The sequence below is a fragment of the Cibotium barometz genome, chromosome 65 (genome assembly GCF_041138505.1).
Source record: "Cibotium barometz isolate CiBa-2024 chromosome 65, ASM4113850v1, whole genome shotgun sequence".
Taxonomy (NCBI): Eukaryota; Viridiplantae; Streptophyta; class Polypodiopsida; order Cyatheales; family Cibotiaceae; genus Cibotium; species Cibotium barometz.
The window spans coordinates 28382754-28400071 of record NC_141110.1 but is presented as its reverse complement, the minus strand read 5'-3'; the positions used below and the strand labels follow the sequence as shown (position 1 = coordinate 28400071).

Below are 17318 nucleotides of genomic sequence, written 5' to 3'. Positions count from 1 at the left end.
CCAGCAGGCATGCGCAGAGTGGCCAGCAGGCTGCCTAGTGTGAAAGCACAAATATTGCATAATGTGAAAACATTTTATTAAAAAAAACTTAGTCGTGAGGCTTTATAAAGCTGGCCGACTGGATGAAAGGGGGAGTGTAAATACTCCAGCCAAGAAAACAATGAGGCCATCTCATAATTCACCAAGTGCTCCAAGCAAACAAGGGCCAGGACAGCCAAGAAGTTGCTAACGCAAAGGGGTGAAGGACTGAAGGTCAAGGGCAGAATTTTCCAAGGATTGAAGGTCAAGGGCAAAATTTTCCAGCCAAGAAAAGGTCAAGTTCTGTATTTGTTTTCAGATTTACATCATTCTAATAAAGCAAATACACCATCCGTGGTGGGGGCCCTACAGAGGGTAATTGGGACCCAATACTGTGTCCTCTCCATCTCCCCTTTCTCTCTCTATTTTCTGCACATCTCCTTTCAGTTTGTGCGTTAATTCCGTCGCGAAAAGAGTGCTGATTTCTGAGTTTTGAAGTACCGATCCTTCTCCGAAGCTTCCGGATATTACAAAATCAGTATATTCATATGGTACAAAAAGTTACCTAATCTACAGCCCTAGGCACCTCTGTGTTTTCTGCATATATCACAGCCGGCCTGTGTACAGCTCACTACAGCTCTGCGTTTTCAGTCCTACAGCAGTCCAGGTCTGCGTTTTCAGTCCTACAGCAGTCTACATCCTTCTATGCATCATCCACACATGCTGCAGCCATCTGGTGAAGGTAACACAGCATTCATAGGCATTTTCAGTATACTTTCATAGCTTAGAACAGTCCACTACAGTCCCTTCTCAGCCTTAGGTGTGGAGCCCTTCCTCATACCCTTGGGAAGAGTGCATAGGCTCGAGATCAGTTCATTGTGGTGTTTCTTCCGCCGTGTACAGTTCAGCCAAGTTTCCGATCCTCCGAGATCTTGCATTTGGCTTATCTACAGTCCACAGTCATTCTCTCTAAAGTAATAAAGCAAATACTATCTCGGTAACGGGATAGGGGGCCCTTCAGTGTGTAATTTGGGACCCAATCTGGTGTACAATTCTTATCTCTCTCTCTCATATCTCTCTAAAGTTTGAAGTATTAAAGTGGATTGCTAAACTCGTGAAACTCAGGACACAGAAGACGGTGTGAGCATTTGTGTGACAGGATCCTCCAATACGAAGACTTCGGCTGCATAATACATCTGGAGATGATATATAATTCACCTCCTCTTTAGCGCCAGAGGGTCGGCCCAATACTAGCACGCTGAAGTAGGAACTCCAAAAGAAGCCGAAGTTCTTTCCGGGGGATCCTTTGGTTGATCAATGTACCTCTTCCTTTTGATTTGAGAGGAGGTGTACTGTAAAGCATGTAAGACTGAAAAGGATCGACGAACACTGGACGAAGAAGAACACCTCCTCTCAAATCAAAAGGAAGAGGTACAAGTTGTAGTAATGGACACATCCAAAGCAGGTGATGTAGAAGCAGCACCGGGATCAATCCAGAAGAAGTTGTTCTCAAGAGTAGAGAAGGGCTAGGAACAACCACCAATAGAGCACTCATCGGAGAAACCGCAGAGGTAGCAACTCCAAAATCCACCAAAGGTATGCTAGATGAAAATACTGTCTGGGGTAAAGATTCTCCAACAATAGGAGAAAGATGATGTTCAGACGATGAATCCTCCTCTGGAAAAGGAGGAAATAAAGTAACAAGAGGATCATCAGGGATAACTAAATCCGCCACGGTTGAAGTTTGAACCAAAATAGACTCTAAAATAATGGAAGTAACCACACCAATGGGAATTCCATAGAACCCTCTGAAGATGTCTCCTCTGGAACATAAGAAGCGGAAACCTCCTTTGAAAGCATATCTTTGTAGCATAGGAGGGGAACCCAGAGAAATATCATCAACACCATGGAGAGGGTAGGCATGACCATCTGCAATGTTAATGGAGGAAGAAATCAGTGGATGATCCTGAACCTCATCCGATGTGACCTTAACTTGATCCTGAACCTAATCCGATGTGACCTTAACCTCTATTGAAGAAGTCATAGCTGTGGTCACTAGGATTGTGGCCTGTGGAGAGGGAGAAAGAGAATCTGAAATTGACAAGGGGGCCACTTTGGCCCTAGTCTCCTGATGTTGTGAGGCAATGCCTGAGTCCGAATACCGCCTTTGACGTTCAAGCCACAACTGAGAGGCATCATAAGAAGTAGATAGAAATTCCATCTGTATGGAAGGTGACAAAGATTGGATGATAACTGTGAACTGGCCTCTAGCCAGGGCGGTGCAAAAACAAACTTGCACACAAAACACTTCAACACCTTTGAAGATCTGGAAAAGGAAAACAAATAGGGGGAGCTAGAGTGCTCCTGCAAACGGTACACGGACACCGATTGGCCCCAAAACGCAGTGGCGCCCCTTGCGGTATTTCTTTAATTGAATATAAGAGAGCTTTGATTACAATAAGGCTGGAAACTCAGCGGTCACAATGGAACTCCTAAAGCCTGCAAAGACCTTGCATCATGGCTTCATATCCACTCGTCATCCACAAACAAGTCCAACCATTGTTCACATCAGAAGACTCCCACACATTGAGCCTGCATACATAAGCTTTCTCCCATGATCAGGAGTGCCACAACCATCCATAGCCTCTCACCCTATGAACAGCATCACACCCTGACACATCTAGTGCTCTTGCATCACAACGACTCCTCCAAAGTGTTTCCCATAAGAGAACTCGCATCACAATAGAGCATACCATACGGTCGTCACACCTGTACCAACCCTCTCTACCTTCCAAGGGTACTATCCATCTCAGTCATGGATTCCCGAACCCCTGTCCAATCAGCAGCAAGGCTGTACCAAACATGTGTCCATTCCTGTACCCCCTGCTTGCATGTGACCTTTCTCCTGGCCAAACCAAAAACATGTTTCCTCGAGAAAGCTACTACTTGTTTCCACATGAAACCCTTAGGCTTGTTTCCCCTTGAAACCTTTGTCCTGTTTCCATACAGAACCATTCACAGCACCATTCAGCAACAGTGCCAACAACGGCATACATCTAGTTACCTGGTCTCTCATGAAACATCTGGAAACATAGAGATGCCCATAACTTAGGTCCCTTTGTTCCTTTCCAGCAGGAAGAAAACAATCTGCTCCATGAGCATGCAGCAATGTGAGCTTGCATCACTCCCATGCCAAGAAACACATCCAAGTGACCTGTACTTGTAACTGGAAACCCAAGCACATAGCTGAATTTGCAGCCAACCAAAAACAGCCCATAAAAAGTCCCTGGAATCCACTCTCCAAGCTGCCAAACCCCCCCTCCCAAAAGAGAGAAAGAAAGAAAGAAAGCTGTATTAACGTCTACTAGAGGCCGAACTCGACCTATGAGACAAATCAATGTACAACTGTCAATGTCCTCCTCTAGATGTCCAGAAAAAAAGGACAAAATAAACATGAAATAAACTATGAAAGTACTGAGCTAGTGGTGGGGGGGGGGGTGATGGATGGAGCACTACTGCTAAAGGCTCAGTATGCAACCTATATGCGTAGGGTATACAAGAAGGCAATGCAGATCTGTCTAGCTCGAACCAGTACCATAATGGGGGTGTAATATGCGATACATAGGCGATGGTGAGGCAAAAATCCCTTGGAGCATGATCTCCGGGTGTGAGTGTAAGTGAGCTAGCCGCTCCTGGATATGGTGCTGATGTCGAGCCCGTATCTCTGTAATCTCCCTCTGATGTAGTCTGGTGCTCTCGGTCCCCGTCTGGCTCGGAGGTCCACGGCGCGGTGAAGTGTAACCCCCTCTTGTGTTAGGGTAGGCACTGGGATAGATCTCTGGAAGAAATCAAGCTGGAGCTGTCGCCCACCTCTCCCTGTGGTATGAGTCTGTAGCAGTGCCTCTCTGTGGCACTGTCTCTAGCAAGGACTGGCCAAATCTGTGCTGGTTTGCGGATTCCATGATCTAGCGGAGTGAGGGATGTCCACTGAAGATGGTGGTGTATCTCTCTCTAATGTCACTATATGCTCTGCATCTGCATACATAATACTCCTCACTCTCAACCTCCTCCTGGCATAGTCTGCATATCCTCTTTGCTCTGGGGATCCGTGCTGCCCTACCTGCCTCAATCTCAAGCTGGTGTGATGACACTCTGAGCTGGCCAATCGCCACTCGGGCACTGTGAGGCATGTACACACGTTTTTTGTTTTTCTCCAAAAGAAGTTGCCCCCTTCATCTACATGGAACCTTAGTCCCCATGAAATAGTTTTTAATAAAACCTTGGTCCCTTCCACACATGGGATTATCAACATTAATGCCCTTGTCGACCCCAAGAGTTGTACCAATCTTTCCATGAAGTTATTGCCCCAAAGTGATGCCATTAACAGTGTCCACCATGTCCCCGTGCACACCTGCATACTGTCCAGAGAAAAACACAGGGTTGTGACATACGCCCCTCTTGAAAAATAGCAAGCGTCCTCGATTGCACTCAATGGCGCAGTAAGGCATCTTATGAGCAAAGACGCCCCATTTGACAGAAGCAATGGCCCTCTAGTGCATCTGGGTGATAAAATAATCATCCTGCACAATATGGCCACACCGTCACATAAAAGTGACAAACAACTCTTGCTTGCAGCTTGTTCCTTCAGAACCTACAGCAAAAGTCTAAAACCAAGTGGAAACATGTAACCTGTGTTAGCCAAAAACAAAACCATGCATCATTCTACATATGACACACACATGCATTTGCAAACAATATGCTCCTCAAGATGCTCTACCTACTCTAAAGTAACAGTCTAAGGGCTGCTCGCAAGCCTTACGCCCATGGGCACCCCACAAGACCCACGACTGGTGGTACAACATGAGCATATGAAAGCACTCAATGCATCCAAACAATACATCCACTAAGTACTTCCCACATATGTCTCATGGCCATCCCGCATGAGTCGCACCCATTGGTGCATCCATAAACATAAAAAAGTACTTGATGTATCATACCAACATACATGCCTCACACCACACAATCCAGAGTATTACTCATGTATTCCCAAACTAGGATCCAATGGCACCAGAATACAATAATACCTCAAAAAGTGTATGCATACATGCACAAATAGAGTTCGATCCATATATCTATGAACCAAACCAACTCTAGGACTGCTCGCAAGACTTATGCCCTCCAAAGAGTCTCGAAGTGTTAGCTCAGGTTGCTGCAGACTTTGAGCTCAACCAAACCATGCCATTCCAAAGGAGACCAACTCCACAAATAGCATCATCTCAATATCCAATTGACCAATCCTGTGGTCAAGAACAGCCAGAACCATATGACAAAGATCAATGTCCCAATCTTCTTCAGTCATAATACCTTAGTTCCAAAGGCAAAAACCATCTCTGTTAACCATAGATGTAGATAGAGTTATCCATAGTTGCAGTTATAGTTCATGGTGCGGCCGACTGTGAACCATACCCAACTTTACCATCTCATGTGACTAGTACACAATATCATAGAAGTCCCATAAGCAGATGTATTGTCAGCTATCAGTACCTTCGGGTGAATACAAAGATGTCACCAAGCGACTCCTAGATGACAATTGAGCTTGTCTGTAACAAGGGAGCGGAGGTGCTACCCCCCTCTTGAGCATTAGGCAATGCTCCAGACCTATGCTCTGCTGAACCTGAATGAGCCGGCAAGAGTCGGCTCCAACTCAAAGGCATCAAGCTAAAGCTGCAATACTTGAGGTGAATCTGCTGAGTCACCCTCCTCCATCCACTTCGCATCCATCGGTGAACAGTTCTTGAACTTCACAGGATAGCGAGGGAAAACTTTACCTTGTACCTTTCTTTCCTTACGTGCCAGTATTTGGTCGGGAATAAGAACCTCATCAAGTTCCTCCGCTTCCGATTGAGCCTCATCTGATACATCCTCAAGCACCCAAAACTTGCTTGCACTCCACCCAAGTGGTAAGCACAAGTCCCTAATGAAGCATAGTAGACCACCACTGCTAGACATAGAAAGAAGCTGCCTTCCGAGCCTCCGTAAAGATACCACCGGTGACAAACTGTTGAAAGCCATAGCCTTCAACCCATGTTTTGCACCATAACACTTCAACTGCTTCTTGTTCCTGGTCGACTACTTCTTGTCCTCGGTGTCTTTTCTCCTGAGCTTCATCCTCAGCTTTTGCTCTTCACCTCATATAGGCAAAGACACACAATCCTGCACTGCCTCTTGCACTTGCTTTTCACTTTTCACATGTTGAAGTTTTTGATGTGACTCTCAGGAGACAACCACAAGCTCGTCCCCTTAGGAAAGTTGGCGATTGTCCCGACCAGAGCAACCACGGACTCGCCTACTTGAGAAAGTCAATGATGTCCCGGCAAAACGGAACCTTGTAAACCGGCCTCGGTCTTTGGACGAAACCAAAGGGCGGTGCAAAAACAAAATTGCACACAAAACACTTCAACACCTTTGAGGACCAAGAAAAGGAAAACAAACAGGGGGAGCTAGAGTGCTCCTGCAAACAGTACACGGACACCGATTGGCCCCAAAATGCAGTGGCGTCCCTTGCGGTATTTCTTTAATTGATTATATGAGCTTTGATTACAATAAGGCTGGAAAACTCAGCCGTCACAGTAGAACCCCTGAAGCCTGCAAAGACCCTACATCATGGCCTCATGTTCACTCGGCATCCACATACAATTCCAGTCATTGTTCACATCCCAAAGACTCTTTCACATGAGTCCTGCATAGAGAAGCTTTCTCCACCATCCATAGACTCTCACCCCATGGACAGCATCACACCTTGACACATCTAGGGCTTCTGCATCACAACAAATACTCCCAAACTGTCTCCCAAAAGAGAACTCGCATCACAGCACAGCATACCATACAGTAGACACACATGTACACTCCCTCTCTACCTTCCAAGGGTACTATCCATCTTAGTCATGGATTCCCGAACCCCTGTCCAATCAGTAGCAAGGCTGTACCAAACATGTGTCCACTCCTGTGATCGTTGCTTGCATGTGACCTATCTCCTGGAGAAACCCAAATACATGTTTCCACATGAAACAAAGACCTGTTTCAGCAAACATCAGGTGACCTGTTTCCCCATGAAACATCTGGCTTGGCCCAGCATGAAACCCATGTCCTGTTTTGACGTGAAAACATTCTTGGCACATACTCAAATGTAGTGCCAACACAACACATAAAAAAAAAGAGAGAGCTCTTACTGAATATGTCTGGCTGTATTTCTGTCCCACAACTATGTTACATAGGTATGCCCAAAACTGCAGGTCCCTCTGTTCCTTCCAAGCAGGAAGAAAGCAATTTGCTCCATGGGTATGCACCCATGAGAGCTTGCGTCACTCCCATGCCAAGAATCATAACCAGGTGACCTTGTACTTGTAGCCAATAACCCATGTACACAATGTACTTGCAGCCAAGCAAAACAGCCCATAAACAGTCTCAAAACAGTCCTGGCTATGCGCCTCCTTCAGCCCGCTCCTTCCCTTCCAAGAGAGAGAGAAAGACAGAGAGAGACCTGCTCAGCCATGCGCCTCTTGTCTTACAGCCAAGAGAGAGAACACCTGTGGGTGAACCTGCTGTCCAGCCCTGTATTCCCTCCTACAGTCCACACTTCTATGTCCAGCTTTGTTTGTACAGCAATTCAGCTGACAGTCAGCTTCTTGCTTTTAGATACTTCTTTAATTCTTTGCTTTCAAACACACTTAATTCATTAACATCCATAGCAGGTACAAGAAATGAAGAAAGTGGAATCAAGACATAGTGGAAAGTAGTATACAAAGAAGAATCCATTATATTTCCAAAATCAATTGTATTTACAAGAGGTCCCTGAGAGAGATGTATACAATCACCTTGAATGCAAAACTGGGTGTTCCTATGTTCAAAAGAAAAAGAATGACTAGACCAATCTATCTGAATCTTAAGGGTCACTCAATCCCTAATAGCAAGTCTACATGCTCTAGGTGCATAACATAGCACTCTAGAAAATCTCTGTAGTCTTGAATCCGGATTGGTAGCTTCTCCACCTTTCGATCCCATACTTGGCGACCCGCAGGTAGGCGTACCTCGTAGGTATGATCGCTAGGCGTCGTGTCTAGATCCAATTTCTGCACAAGTTTGTAATTGACAAAGTCGTGTGAGCTTCCGGGGTTGAGAAGAATGTGGATTCTATGGCCATTCACTTTTCCATGAACTCGGAGAAGATCGTGCAAGGTGAGAACCTTATGAGTTGAACAGACAATCAGAACATGAACTAGGCGAGAAAGCACATTGATTGAAGTACCTGTCAAAGACAACTCAAATAGCAACAACGAATAGCCTGGCTCTCTCTCTCTCTCTCACGCACAGCCGACAAGATTGGCTTTCGTTTCACCTTGCCCAACTCTCTTCATGCTGTCCAAGTTGACCCTTTCCATGACCACAACCCAACTCCGGTTCCAGCGATGCAAACTAAAGAAAAAAAAACACACTGAAATATAGAAAAAAAACAGCAGTAAACAGTAAAAACAGCAGTGTAGCCAAACTCAACCTACCAACTTGCTTGCTCTTGAGGCATGCTCTAATATCACTGTCAAATCCCCAAAGTCTCCTCGTAGAGCAATCTTGAAACAAGACCCGAAACCTGCAAAACAAAGCCATAAATCGTGAAGGGGATGCAGGCTTGACTCACTACCCAACCATGATAGCCGTGGGAAAAACCCACAAGACTTGGCTATCCCCACCGAGCCATGAGCTGAGCTAACTAGCAAGACGCATTGACCAATCTCTACCCCGTGACGTCCCATACCGCCACAGAGCTACCCTCATGGGCCTCTAGACTGCTGCCGGCCTTGGCTGCATGACGTAGGTGCACGTCTGCACTAGATCCAGGCTTTTGACTGCAGAGCTCTTGCATGGACTCGTGAGACTTTGACTAACTGACTGACCTTGGCCACCCTTTTATAGGCTCTTGGCCGGTCACCGGGCGTCCGCCCGTCAGTCCATCCCTAGCCCAGCTTGCCAATCGGCTTGCCTAGCTCCAAGCTACCCCAAGCCTCGAAGCTAGTCTTGTGTGCGTGTTGCACACGGTACATACACTCTGTGCACATGACATCTTCCCCTTATATATGCATCATGCATGGTGAACAAAGGATCTCATTTTTCGGAAGCGTTAAAAGCCAAGAGAGATTATCTACAGGGCTACACTTTGGAAAACGAGCTGCCCTAGAGTGCTAGGGTGTGTGCTTATATCTATAGCAGCATAACGGGCTGAGATCTGGGATCTTCATTTTCAGCATCATTTTGTACTTAGGAAACAGCTGTAAACCTTTTCTTGTATATCAATATACAATGGGACATTCATAGAAATCAATTTATGCAGTCACACATGATTCACTATCATTCATGTGCTGAATATCAATGCTTCACCCTCATGTTATATTGTCCAGGCGTTGGCTAGCTCATGTTTTACGGCCCCATTTTATGAGGAGTAGCCATGGTTGGAGCAGCATGGCCCCAAGCATCCCTGTACTCACACAAGATGGTGGCCTAGGAGGCCAGATGGTTTAGAGACAACTTAGATTAGATTTGACAGACTGCCAAATAGGCTACATTCTAAAGCTGACCATTATCTGGTAATGGTCCACAGACTTTACTCTTGGGCACCTTGTCTTGACATCGTGGGGTCCAGGATGAGCCGAATGGCCGTAGGAGGTGGGGCAACTACATAGCAGTTACTAGGACATCTTTGTGAGCCGAGTCCATGTCACGGATGGTGGCACCGACTATGACAGCGGTCCTATGCAGTCATGTCATGGCAGCTCTGCATATACATGCCTATGTAAATACGCGGCCAACCGCTTCTCCACTCAGTTCTTCAGTCATCATTTTTGAGTTTACTCCCTAGCTTCTACGAGTTTTTGAGGAGTTTCAGAAGCTCCCTTTCACAGGAGCACGCAGGTGTGAGCCTTTGCGAACTACTGTATCACATGTGTTGATAGTAATACAGATCGTTCTCTATCTCTGTTATTGTGTAATTCGAGTTTGAAGTCTTGTCTTGTGAAAGACCCTACTTCTTGTGAGTGTAGCCTGTGCATACCGCACGTATTATTCTCTTACATCATGATGCTACCACAATGAAGAGCTCTTAGCATATGCCCAAAAAAGATCTCCCATCCTACGAAGCATTGTATTCATGTGCCGATTCAATGCATCTCTATTTGGCCTCGCCAAATAAGATACATCAACTTCAATATGAAGCGGTCAGATTAGACATTCATCACCATAGTGTTTCTTTTGGTGAAATAAAAGCAATGTCAGAGAGTGTCCATACTGGTGACATAAATTGCCTCCACAATTTGGGTGTATAAAGTTGTCTTTATGTTTGCTCTAAAAATGCTTTTCATGTTTCAGTTTGATGAACATGAAAACAGCTTTGTAATGATTGATGCCCCATCAGTCTCTCTAAACTTCTCGCATAGGGTAATTTTATGATGCTTTGCATGTTTTATGTGTGTGAATTTAAGAACACATTAGTAAGGATATGTATTTCAGTTGTAACTAGTTACTGCACACGCTCTTTGAAATCAGGAGTTATTTTGATGCATTATATTTCTCTATCAATATTGGCATCTTTTCTCGGATTTGGATTGAACCCTTTGAAATGCTCTTCTTTGTGTAAATCAAGGTAGCAACTGTTTTGTAAGTTCTGTTACACTTGCCATATGATATCATTACAACTTTATATTCAAACTTTGTAACAGGTGTTGGCTGCTGCAGTTTGTGCAGGGTCTTGGGGTCCCTTCTGATGTGGAGTTTGTGGATGTATATGGTTTAGACAGTGAGTTACTTGCTATGGTTCCAGCTCCTGTGTTGGCTGTGCTGTTCCTTTTTCCTCTCACTGATGAGGTGTGTTTCATCTATATTAGGCATGAGGAATCATCCTTGTGTACATCTGGTTTAGGCATGAAGCCTTTTTGTGTATGCTCATTTGGATTCAAGACTCAAAAGAGATTTTCTTGTGCAAATACAGTTTGAAGCAGCATCTCAAGCCGAACAGCAGAAGCATGACAAGGAAGGCCATTCTGTGAGTATTATACCACTTGCAACATACACAAGGGATTAGGGCTTTTAACATGTACCCAACATGCTTACAAGGATCTCTCAATCAGCTCTAGCCTGCAAAAATTAAACTCCTGTTAGTCCATTGGATGTTTTTTGATGGACTGCAGAGCTATCACCCAGCCATAGCTCCTCTAGGGAACATTCCTGAGCCCAAGACTTGACCAACGCCTTGCCTGGACTCCTCACCCATGTCTTGGTATCTCGTACTACCAGGACCCACCACCAGCAAGGTGTAAGGCTTGAAACAGACCAAGGCATGATCTAGGTCCTGTTTCCCAAGTCTTCACCCTTTTTGGGACTGCTGTTAATGAGTTTAATCCTCACTTACGTAGATGATTGGTGAGAGTTTCCTTAGCTTTAAGGTCACTTCACTAGCTCATTAATTCATAACTTATGAATAGTCATATTTTTTTTTTTTGGGGAAAAAGATATTCTATTAGTTAATAAAAAACAGCCACGAAGGGCTAAATACAACCATGAAGGGCTAGATACTTGCCTCCATGAACAGGGCGGGGATCAAATAATCAAGAGGTGGAGAAAGATGCATTTCCTCTCCGGCTGGCTGAGGGGGGACCACATAGGTGGTCTGTAATGCCAAGTGGGTTCACCACCTCTATCGGTGAGAAAAGGGCCAGGCCGCCAAAGCCTCAAGAAGGCTTCCCGCCACTGCATAGAGGCACCCTGCAACTTCCCTCACTGACTATGGATGATGTTGAGCCAAATGCTGCTGATGGGCTTGGCAGACGGAGTGTGGGTACCCTCGATGGCTTTGCTGCATCTAACTCTCCATATGTGCCATGTGGCAATGCTACTGCAAATCTCCCATCTCTGACATGAGCCCGGTGTCCAGTGTGGTCAGTAGATGGGGCTGTGATAGGTACTGCCGAAAAGCGGAGGTGAGAGACCTGAAGGGCTAGCCCCCCACCATCCTCCTCATAAGCCCTGACAACCTCAGCCTCTGTGGCCCAAGGGACAATGCCCCATGTAATGATAAGGGTCGAGGTCCTGTCCATCGTGAAGATGCAGAGAATTCGCTACCAAACTTACTGAGCCTTTGGACAATCCCAAAGACAATGTCGTTGCGACTCATGAAGGTGGCCGCACCTCGGGCAAGCTGCCAGTCGACCTCCAATGGCCAACCACGTGCCAACCGCCAAGCTCCTGTGTGCCCTGTGCGAGGGACGAAGCGGCAGTGGGTGGGGATTCCATCACGCTCCCAATGGCTCCACCGATCATCGGGAGAAGAGGAAGGTATTCCTTCTTGAGGCTTGGGAATCAGACTGTCACGAGAAAGCCTGAAACGCCAACGAGAGGGTCGGATGCAAGGTCGAAGCCGTGCTACCACTGCGCAAAGAAGGCCTGGGATGTACGCAATGCAACGGGGCTCAGTTGCACGACTCGATCTGGCACCTCTGGGGAGGTGAACTCAACTTGGTAGTAGCCACACCCCAAAGGATGAATGTGTGTGATCTTTGCAAGCCCACGAAGGAGGCTAGCTTGAAGAAGATCTCTATGTTGTCTGCGCACACGCCACAGGGCGGCTACTGACAATCTTGCATACCAGAGTGGAGGCCTCTAGGGATGCAACAGTCGTAGCGAGAAGTTGCAGGTCCGCTTCAGAGAAAGATAAGCAAGTTTGGCGGCCTCGGTCGGGGATGATGGAGCGGCTGCCATGGAGTCCTCCTTGGAGCGAAGACCAGAAGAGGCCTAGACTTGCCGAATGATAATTGCCCAAGAGCTGAGGGTGCTGCCGGAGGAATACGAGGGAGATGGAAAAACACAGGGAGGCGGAAGGGCGCAGGGCTCAGGTTTGGGGGGGGGGGGGGGGGGGGGGGGGGGGGGGGGCTCAGAGAGGGGAGCGCAGGCAGATCAAACAACAGGGGGGGTGCGTGGGCGAAGGAGATGCGGGGAAGGGGAGGAGGGGGCGCCGGCAGAGACGCAGAGCGAAGAGGGGGGGGGTGCGGGGGGCACAGCTCACACACAACTCAACAGCTCATGGGTTGTCATACTTATGAATAGTCATTTAGTACCAAGTGTCCCATAATTTAGCCACTAATTAGAATTAGTCTAACCTCATTAGTATTCCGTGTCTAGTTATTTCTTTTGGGGGCATTATAGTATCTTTGGGGACATTACACTACAAAATGTAAGCTTGACTTTGTTGTAAGAAGCTGTTATGTTGGGATGCGTAGCAAGCACTTCATGATTTGTGTAGAAACATGTATTGGAAGCTTTGTGTTGGACCGAAGACTGAGAGATGGCTGGATAGCAAATGAACGGTTTTGCTACATTGTGATTTCCGAACACCACTTGTGTCAGCTTTCATCTGTACCTTGATCTTTTGTTTTACTTTTTGCAGGTCAGTGACAAAGTTTATTTCATGAAACAGACAGTGGGGAATGCATGTGGCACAGTTGCTCTGCTACATGCTGTAGGAAACAATGTGTCCCAAGTACAATTGAGTAAGTGGAGCTTTTATCTCTTTACAGTCCTATCTTTAATCTAAGGTATGATAAGCCTAGTTTCTCTCTACCTGCATAAAACACATACGTGCAAGCACACATTTACTGGTAGGAGCAAAGGCAGAAAGGGTTACGCGGTTATAGTCCCTTATTGTGAATTCAACTGGGGCTGTTACTTCAGTTGGCTCCATTGGATTTGAAGTGTGGAAGCTTTGCAAGGTTGAGGCTGTTGAATACGGTGGTTGGCTGCTCTGGAACTGAAATATCTGCTCTGTGCTGAAATCTCCTAGGCTTGAGTTGCAAACGAAGGGGTGAGAGTCTCTTTTAATGGTGAGGTAGGTCCAAATTAACGATTGGTTGGACAAAGCCTTTTTTCCTGTTTCCCATTTCAAAGAGGAACCCCTTAGGTTCACTTTAGGTTGCCATCTCTTGGTCCAACTTTATACTGTTGTGAATGCACTGTTCTAGGACCTTTTTTTAACCCATTCGAACCAGTTATTTAGTGCACAAACTGCCGCTGATTGTCAGTGCATGTTGCCTCATGGTAGTTGTGTGCACTCATGTGAAACTACCCTTGTTTATTATTCGTTATGGTTATGTACTAGCAAAACGATCTCTGGTGACAAAGAGATGCATGTACAAGCCTCACCCCCTGAGCATCTTGGGTTTATGTCAAATCAATCAGGCACTTGACCTGAGCTTTAAATGATGAAAGCTTTTTAAATGTCCAAACATTTTTTAATAAACTGTCTTATTAATCTGATTATGTACGGTGTATGCTTCCAGTTGTATACACTAATGTAGTGAATTCCACTTGGACAGTCCAGGGATCTTGCTTTGAGAGGTTTTTTCAATCCACTGCAAGGTTGACACCGGATGAGGTATATACATCGCTCTTGTGCACAAGTATGAGGCATTTATACCTTTTGTTTCTGAGGATGGTGGCATAGTTGAATTTTTGAAAGAATCCATGTTTTGTTTTTGCAATTGTCTTGTTTGAAGAGAGCTGAAGCCCTTGAAAAAGATGGTGAAATAGAAGCCGTACATTCAATTGCTGCGAGTGCGGGCGATACCGCTGTAAGGACTTTTCACACACATGGTCACTTCTATCTTTATGAGCTTATGTTATGCCCACCATGGTCTGAATCTGATCAATGACAAATACGATGGTGTCTGTCCCTGAGGGGCTATAATACCACGCTGCCCAGGAGGGGGCATGAGTTCAAACATGGACACCTACAGTGTTATATGTAATCCACTAAGGAAAAACCCAAATATAATGGTATCTAGTTTATCCGATTATCGAAAGCTCCTTGCTATATTTGACACTAAGTGTTTCTAGCCACTTACGTACAGAAGGGCTTGCTTTGCATATACAAGTAGATTATTTAAGTGGTTTTGTGACTTATAATCAGGTTCCAAAGGTTACTAATGATCTTTGCTGACCTTATTCGGCACTAAGTGTTTCTAGCCACTTACGTACACAAGGTCTTGCTTTGCATATATAAGTAGATTATTTAAGTGGTTTTGTGACCTATAATCAAGTTCCAAAGGTTACTAATGATCTTTGCTGACCTTATTCATTTGCAGCCTCCCGATCTTAACACATCAGTGGATCAACACTTCATATGCTTTGTTTGTGTGGAAGGTAAGTATTTGACAGAAAAATGTGGCAGAGGTTATTATATGATAGTTCACTACAGTTACGTGAAAGCTCATTGAGTCTACTCATGACGTGCAAAACATGGGATGTCCGGTGAAGCAGGTAGCCTTTATGAACTTGATGGACGGAGAGCAGAACCCATCTATCACGGATGCTCTGCAGCAGAAACACTGCTTACGGTAAGTTTTTTTTTGGGTAGCTCATAATAACCCTTCTTCTTGGGGCAGAAAGCTTAAATCAACACTTTGTCATCTTTCCTGTTCTTGATTAAGGTGATAGTTCTGATGATATCTGACGCTACCTTGAAAGCCAACTCTCATTGTTTTCAATATGTTTGTGTGCAGGATGCAGTGAAAGTTATCATATCCTTCATTGAAAAAAACCCAAATTCTGTGAACTTCAACGTCATTGCCCTTTCCAAAATGTCATGATAACTTAAGATGTATGGATCTTTACTTGAATCAGAATGGGTTTAGTCTGCAATTAATTTTTGATAGGCAGGGTGTACCCAGGTCTGTCTCCTCACCTTATATGCCCAGACTCTTGCAAGTCGTTTAGCATTGAAAGTTTCCAGCATTAGTGCAACCTATTGGAGTGGAAAATTGTGCAGCTGTTAATGGGGGTACCACATGGACCTTGGTGTGCCTAGATTATTCCGCAGGCATCTGGATCGCTGGAGGGGGTGCTATGTAGATCTGGTCTATTCTCCTTGGGCCCATCTTCTGGGGGGCAGGATGGAGATGGGAACAGCCTGCCACCCCCGCCCCCCGCCTCGACGCGCATGTGGCATGCCCAGGTCCTCTTTCCATCTGTTGCCTGTGGGCTTGGCTCTAGTGTGTTGCTGTTGCCGTGAGTGCACACATCAGCTGCTGTAGATCTCCCATCTACGAGAGTGGGCTCTGTATGATCCTTGGGCCGCTTCCTCTCCTGTGGCTCACATGGTGTGATTGGAGGGGGGTGTCGGAGTTGCAAATTGCACTGCTGTTGAGCGGCTGCGTGGGGGGGGGGGGGGAGGGGGGGGGTGTTGGGTACATTACCACTACAGGGGGGATTGTTGGGAATATCCACATTCATGGGTTGCTGAAAATGTGTAATGGGTTAGTAAATAAAAGGTGCTAGGTGGTTGTGTAAACTAGCACTAATTTGTGTGTGAACTAGGGCTTAAATAAAGCGGTTCTAGTGTGTGTGAACAACCACTAGTGTGTCGGTTCATTTGTGTGTGGGAACAGCCCCTTAGAAGGATCTTATGTAAGCAATGATGTGTAAAGGTGACACCTCTTAGGGACACTTGGCTTTATGCCTTGACATGTGGCATTTGTGGTGGCATGTCTTTCCAATAAAAAGGGCCAATATCATAAATACAAGTATGCTTTCCACAGCGACTCACTTGTGTGTAATCCCCTCCTTAATCATCTTGGTAATCCTCATCATTAATGTGTTGATTATCTTGCTGGTCCTCATTACAGTCTCTCTCTCCCCACTTAGTCATGCTCTTGCTCACTCTTGACTTGGACCAATTCTTGCCCTCATCGCATTGGGACCAAGACCACCCGATGTCCAAACCGAGCTCTATCAAGTGTGCATGTTTACCGCCGCAAAGCTAGTAAAGCTAGTTGATATCCAAGTAATCACCGTGATGAAGGTGGAGAGAATTGATATCCAACAATTATGCCTTTAGTCTCATTGATCACTAAAATCTTTATGATTTTTCATAGAGTACTAGTTGTAGTATATTGAACCTCAATAGCTTGGTCCAATACTTGCTATTCCTTAACCAACATACCAATCGATCATGAGCCACTATGCTAGTTTGAAATCTACATGCTATTTGATCACTGACTTTTTTTAAACTAGCTAGCTAGCTAGCATCCGTGTGGTCATGAATCAACATGCTTACTAAAATAATAACCAATCTACTTACATCGTTAGTCATGGATCATACTTGTATTCCTAATCATGAAAAAAATTAATCTATTGAATTTATTACATTTAAAATGTAACTAAGATCATGAGACCAATTTTAAGAATGAGAAGAATTTGTGCATATACAA

The 17318-nt window shown here is 45.4% G+C and overlaps 1 protein-coding gene across 2 annotated transcripts in view; it reads left to right on the top strand.

Annotated features, from left to right (window-relative positions):
• The window catches only part of LOC147603138 (ubiquitin carboxyl-terminal hydrolase 3-like), a 37316-nt gene extending 20647 nt beyond the window's left edge, over nt 1-16669 (top strand). The window contains exons 2-10 of one of the 2 annotated variants that reach the window (XR_015265681.1): nt 10798-10926; nt 11051-11104; nt 13502-13604; nt 14427-14485; nt 14607-14681; nt 15195-15252; nt 15370-15446; nt 15612-15810; nt 16602-16669. Coding sequence is in view for 1 of the 2 variants with exons in the window: in XM_086797134.1 (XP_086653260.1) it covers nt 10798-10926; nt 11051-11104; nt 13502-13604; nt 14427-14485; nt 14607-14681; nt 15195-15252; nt 15370-15446; nt 15612-15698 (642 nt within the window). In the remaining variant the exon portion in view is untranslated. Of the gene's footprint in view, nt 1-10797; nt 10927-11050; nt 11105-13501; nt 13605-14426; nt 14486-14606; nt 14682-15194; nt 15253-15369; nt 15447-15611; nt 15853-16601 lie in introns of those variants that run through there. The other variant, XM_086797134.1, reaches the window with a different exon arrangement.
• The last annotated feature ends 649 nt before the right edge of the window (nt 16670-17318 follow it).